At 51.8% G+C, this 6468-nt stretch overlaps 1 protein-coding gene across 1 annotated transcript in view; it reads right to left on the reverse strand.

Moving 5' to 3' along the window:
- Positions 1-1095, reverse strand: part of LOC114069108 (guanylyl cyclase-activating protein 1-like) — a 9436-nt gene extending 8341 nt beyond the window's left edge. Inside the window, exon 1 of the mRNA XM_027905669.1 lies at positions 898-1095. Within this exon, the coding sequence (XP_027761470.1) occupies positions 898-1095 (198 nt within the window). The remainder of the gene's footprint in view (positions 1-897) is intronic.
- Positions 1096-6468: the final 5373 nt, after the last annotated feature.

A 6468-nucleotide genomic window follows, 5' to 3' on the forward strand; every position in this document is an offset into this window, starting at 1 on the left:
TGGAATGAGCTGATCTTTACGGTCCCTTCCAACCCAAACTATTCTATAATTCTATGATTGCAATTTATAAAATCAGTCTATGGAAAATTTATCCTCTTTGTCTTCAGCACAGTCCTCAGACCCTGAAGGTCCAGAGAGCAAATGATTCCATCCCTCATGTCTGTATTACTACAGGGTGGATCTTCCTCTGGGTGCTCCTGTTCATTGCACTTGTTCACAAAAGAAGCTAAAGGAGATTAAATTAAGTGACTAACTAATAACAGAACGAGGTTAACTGACTGATGCAGGTCCATCTCCACTGGTTGCCACACTCTCTCTTCATTCCTCTTGAGATGGCTATCACTTTATTTAGATGATAGCTTTTTATCTTTTCTGCCCAAGAAAAGATAAAACATTGTTCACCACATAAGGCAGGGCTCGCAGGAGAACTCTGCAATGCACAACATCCCTGAACAAATTTTAAAGTCCTTAAACACTTCACTGCTCATTTTGGCTGCCAAATGCCTGGAAATTACTCCTCTTTCAATGCTATAATCATTTCTATTCTGTCTGATTCCTGTGGTCTCTGCAATCTCATACAGATATATTTATTTTTGAATGATAAGAACATGTAAGAAAAAGTATCATGAAATTAGCACTTAGTCAAACAAGGCCGAGTCAAACCATACTCAACAAGGAATTCTCAAAACTCGAAGACGAACTTGCAAAAGGTAGGTAGCAATCAGGCATTTATTACCCGTGGTTACGTTATCTCTGTCATCATCTGTGCACATTAATTTAGCATTTAGCCACTTTACATCAGCACCTTTCCCCACCAGCGTTTCTGAGAGAGGAGGGAGGGCTCCGAAAGTACTTTTGAGGAGCATGAGGCAGTTGATTCCCGGCCGGAGAACTCACCTTGTTCATGTCAAAGGTGCGGAACATCTGCTCGATGTAGCTGTTGGCCTCTGGGTCCAGCCCCCGGAGCCCGAAGAACTGCTTGAATTCATGCTCCGTCAGCTGCCCAGAAGGACACTCTGTCATGAACTTCTTGTACCAGTGGTGGATCTCGACAGCCTGCAGGTCATCCACCGTGGAGCTGCTGTTGTTTCCCATGAGTGTGTGTGGTCAGGGCGCTGTGGGGAGTGATCCTCTCCCTCCCGTGGCTCCCCCAGCACTGCCCGCCTGCCCCTGTCCACATTCAACACCAGTGGCAGTCAAGGGAGGGATTTAAGCCAATTATAAACGTTAATCTGCTTAGAGGCTGGTCTACAAATCGGAAAGTTTCAGTGATACAAACAGTCTTCTTAGAATGGGTGCAAGATAAGCTGGTAAATCGCTGCTATTTCAGGAGCTAAACCAGAAAGGGGGAGAAGGTTAATCAGACACTGGCATCGGGAGCTGTACTGATTTGGTTGACTTCCCTGGATTTAACCTTGATATAATTATACAGGAAGATAAGAGGAAATGGCTGGGAGACGTGGGGTGTGAGGTTAAGTAATGATCTACTCCTCTAACTGGATTTGATAGTCTGTTTTCTCAGACGTGGTGAATTAACTGGGTGAGTAGGACCAGTAGGTGTTACAGAAGTGTCCCAGTGTAAGAGGGAGGCTGTGTGGGAAAAACCTCACCTCCATGAGGCATAGAGCAACAAGGGCAGGTGGGGGAACCTGGCCTGGCTAATCCCAGAATCACCTGCAGTCAACCCAAGAAAGGCTCACCTGCACAAAGCTGTAGGAACAAAGAGAGACAACCACAGGCTGGGGACCAAATCACCCCGCAGGAGAAATGAAGGCCCTGTCCCAGCTCCTTCTAAGTCTGTCACAAGGGAGCCACCAGCCCCATGGGCCTAGAGGTGACACCATCGTGGTGAGTGAACGGGAGAATTTGTCAGAGTGCCTCACAGACCAAGTGGGTACCACCTGAGGGCGTGGAAAACCCCGTGGGGTGCAAGGGAAGAGCAGCTGGGAATTGGTTGTACAGGACTCACAGTGTGATGTTTAGGGGAGGAACAAAAGGGAGGTAAAGTGGATACAAGAATGGTGCTGGTTAGCATGAATGTCTAGCCATACCCTGTGCCTGCTCAGCACAGCCTTTCCTTTCCTCTAACATTTCTACCTCTTTTTTTTCCCTGTCTGTGCAGTCTAGTTCAAGAGCCATCATTAAACTAGATCTAATTACAGTAAGCAAAGAAAAATAACGTAGGCCAAGTACTTATATACAAGAAAAAACCATTGCACTAGCAGCAATAGCCCAGTTAAAATTGCAACACACCTGCCTTTTGTTTCTGTGCTTTTTTTCTGGTGTTACACTCACTGCCTGGTGCTCCTCTGGGAATTAAGATCTGTGGTTCCCTTGGATGCTCTCAGGGGGGAAGGGAGTGTGATAAGGGGTGATCAAAATACAAAGTGATGACAAAAGATTGTAGCCTTAGCTGTTTGTTTACTAGAGCTAATCTTTAGATAGAATGCTGTTAAGTTAGAACAGGGCCTTGCTTGCTTGAGCTAACTTACAGACAGGATATGGTTAATTTTATAATGAGGATTCCAGCAGGAACAAAAAAAAAACCGTGGAGTTTCCTTAAGGAGCTTTGAGGCTTTGAAGGAGAAGGTTGATAAAGGGGGGGCTCGAGAGACAGAGACAAGATGAACCCGGTTTGGAGGTGATCGGCCACTGCCAGCTCAGCAGCTCTTCACAAAGGTGAAGAGTTCAGAGCCCAGGAAGACTCCTCACTTCACCCGAAAGACCCTCCGAGAAGATTCCCGAGGGGCATGGAGTTGTAGGAGTGGTGGATGTTAACGACTTCCTCGCCCGCTTTTCGGGAATTTGCCGAGGCAGCTCGTGCATTTGTAACGCAATGATGTGTATGTAAAACAGCTAATGCATATGTAACGTTATATCGCATAAAAGGAGCTGAACGGGGGCAGTGGGTGTGCATGCCGGGCGGGGATAAACCCACGCACCCGGCGCTGTAAATAAACACACCTGCTTCGATCCTCTCGGTGAGTTTTGCCCTGCGTGAACTCTTGCCCTACACCTGGCTGGGGGCACCCTCTGGGAACCAGGGCAGGCCGGGAGATGAATGGGTCGAGAGTTCTGAGGAGAGTGATTCAAAGGAAAAAAAAAAACAGGACAGGAGCTGGCAGCGTGCACATCCTCAGGAGCGGGGGCAGCAGGGAAGGGGAGGATTCTGTCCCTCTGCTCTTGTAAGACACCCCCCAGCAAAGCTGCCTCCAGCCCTGGGAACAGCAGCACAAGGACGTGGAGCTGCTGGAGAGAGTCCAGAGGAGGCCCCGGAGCTGCTCCCAGGGCTGGATCCCTCTGCTCTGGAGCCAGGCTGGGACAGCTGTGGGGATTCACCTGGAGAAGAGAAGGATCCAGGGAGACCTTCCTGTGACTTTTCCGTACGGAGAGGGAGCTCAGAAGAAAGACAAACCCCTTTTTCTGCCTGTAAAGGGCTGTAAACACCCTACAAGGGACAACTGTGCAAAGAGGGCAGGTTTGCTTTTGGGCACCTTCACCGGCGTCCGAGGCCAAGGCTGGACGATGCTTGGGATAACCCGGTCTAGCGGAACCCGTGGTTAGAGGGGGTGGGAGCGGATGATCCCAAGGGTCAGGACAAGAGGGCACGGGCTTAAGCTCTGTCAGGGGAGGTTTAGGTTGGATATCAGAAAGAAGTTCTTTCCAGAGGGAGTGATCAGGCATTGGAATGCCCTGCCCAGAGAGGTGGTGGATTCACCGTCCCTGGAGGTTCTTAAGACGAGGCTGGATGTGGCACTGAGTGCCATGATCTGGTAATCGCAGTGGGGTTGGATCACTTGCTGATCTGGGAGGTGTCTTCCAACCCAATTAATTCTATAATTCTATGATTCTATTCCGCCCAAAGCGCTCCGTGCCCGGGGCCCGCCCCGCGCGCTCCGAGCCCCAAACGGGCGGGACCTCCGAGCCCGCCGGGCCACGCCCCTGACCACGCCCCCTCCCGTCCCCCGCCGCTGATTGGCCGCCGCTCGGCTATTGGGCGGGGCCTCCTCGTGTTGGTAACTTCGTGCCGCGTCACAGGACGGCGATGCCGCGGTGACCGCCCCTCCGTGGCGATTGGCTGCGGCTCCCGTCCATCTTCCAAGCGCCGCGGCTGATTGGTCGCTGCCCCGGCGGGGCGGAAGCGGCGGCGCGTTCCGGTGCTGAGGTGGCGGCGGGAGAGGAGCGGCGGCGGCGGCGGCTCCGGGCGGTCCCCTCGGTGCTGCTGCCCTGCCGTGTGCGGCGGGTCCGTGCTTCCCTCCGGTGCCCGCCGGTCCCGGGAGCACAGCCTGGCCGGGGCAGGTTCCCGCGTTGTCCGGTAGGTCTGCTGTTCCGCACCCCGCGGGGCCCCGCACGGCGCTCCGGGAGCTCCCCGCCGGTCCTGGGAGCCCCAGGAGGGAGAGGTTTTGGTGCAGGGCTCATGTCCTTCAGCACCCTGTTTGGTTCGCTCGGAAGAAGGAAACGCAAGGAATTAACTTTATTTGTGTGTAATAAACTTAGAATAGAGTAAATTCTCTGCTGTTGCTGGTGCCCGGGGGTAGAAAGGCCTGATTTACGCCCCGCTCACTGAAGGCTGTGCTGTGACACTCGCAGGGGGCTGAAGCTGCTTGGGGCAGGAGGAGAAATGTGTTGCAGAGGAAGGGAGTCTCTTCCAGGTCACTGTTGGTAGTCCCAGTGTTCAAAGTCAGGTCTCCCCAGGGAAAGTCGTAGGAATGGTGAGCAAAAGGTTATTTTCAACTAGAGCCAGGATGCAGAGGATCCTGGGTCACACCCTGAGCACAGCGAGGGTCCTTGTGCTCTGCTGCTCATTGCAGGGGTGGGAATTCACACCCCAGGGAGAGGGAGAGCAGCAGTCTGGTCCCTGAGAGCTGCTCTGTTTGCTTTGTTGGGGCGAGGCAGTGGAACTCTGACTAACCCCTCAGTGTTTGTGGGGAAGCCAGCCAGCATTATATAACACCAGGATATTCCTGCCACAGGTCCTTGAAGCTCGTGCACGGGGCAGCCACCACCCCACTGCTGGCTTTGGGACAGAATTTAAAGCTGTGTTATGCTTGTTCCTGGATTTGCTCTCAGGAAGGGTTTGAAGGAAGGCTGAGCCAAGCTCTTTACGGTGGTGTGGGGTGTCGGGATGAGCATGAGCTGAGACACAGGAAGTTCCCCCCATCATCAGGAGATGCTTTTTCGCTGTGTGGGTCGCTGAGCACTGGCACAGGTTGTGCAGGGAGGTTGGGGAGCCTCTGTCCTTGGAGATGTCCAAAAGCTGCCTGCACAGTCGTCCTGGGCAGCCCCTTTGAGCAGGGAGCCTGGAGCAGACGGCCTGACTTCACCCGTTCTGGGGTTCTGTGACAAGATTCTCCACGAGCCTTTTGTTTGTTGGCCTTCACTGAATTTTTCTACAATTTCCCATTCACATTCTTTGTCACATTCAGCTGAGCTGTGAAGATAATTGAAAAGTGAGTTCAGCAGGCATGAATCTCTAAGACTGAAGTTCAGGTTATTAAGGTCCAGCTGCAGGCAGGCCTCAGTTTCTCTGTTTGCATTTTGAGGAGGAAAACTCTGAGCCAGACCCAGGAAAGTTTATTAACTTGAGTACAGTATCAGGTTGATGCAGCCAACCTGGACAAAGGCCAAGGAGTATTTTTCTCAACAAAATCCAGATATGCATGCTTGAAATTGTGCTGCCTGCAGCGTGTGGACAGGTGCTGGGCTCCACCCCTCTTCCTGGTCACAGCGGGTGTTTGCATATTTCTAATACCGCTTTTAATCATTCATCTGTTGGTTCTCTCAGTCCCAACTGCGTATTGGTAATTTGTAACTTTAAGAAGCTGCAGCCCAATGCTCAGCTGGAAGGTCAAATCCATCCTGTTCAGACGTGGGTGACAGTCCAAGAGAGGCATTTTTGCATTTGGTTGGTTGTTTTCTGAAATGCACCACAAGAGAACAAGTTCAGTTCCTCATTGGGGCGCCGTGGGAGTGGTGGTTTACACAGCTGTAAATACTTCATTATCCTTACAATGAACCGGAATTCCAGGTCTCTCAGTGAGTCTCTGGTATCACCAGGTTGGTGAGCAGTTGATGCTGACAGATGAAATCTCCCTGGCAGGAACTGTAAAGCTGCATTATTCTGGAATTCCCTGCCTCAGTCTCGCCCACAGCCAGCTGAGAAGTGAGCAGAGCACCAGTCCTTGCTTCACTGGCTGCTGTGCTGGTGCAAAACATGGACTATCCTGGTGTTCTGACCGTGCTGCTGGAGGAGTTGCATCCCCTGGAGCTCTTGGCAGGAGTCTGGCTGGGCCTGCCTTCTTCCTGCACATCTTTTTGCTTCACCAGCTGCTGCTCGAGCGTTTCATTCATTCCATCAGCTAAAGAGACACAGCAGCTTGTGCCACTCAGGGTGAGAAACCAGGGCATGTCTCTGCAAGAGCAGGAGGAATCCAGGTTAGGTTTGCAAACAGAGCAGACTTTTGTCTT

This window comes from Empidonax traillii, unplaced genomic scaffold (assembly GCF_003031625.1).
Source record: "Empidonax traillii isolate 1590-97213 ecotype Southwest subspecies unplaced genomic scaffold, ASM303162v1 scaffold1191:size203906, whole genome shotgun sequence".
NCBI classification, from domain to species: Eukaryota; Metazoa; Chordata; class Aves; order Passeriformes; family Tyrannidae; genus Empidonax; species Empidonax traillii.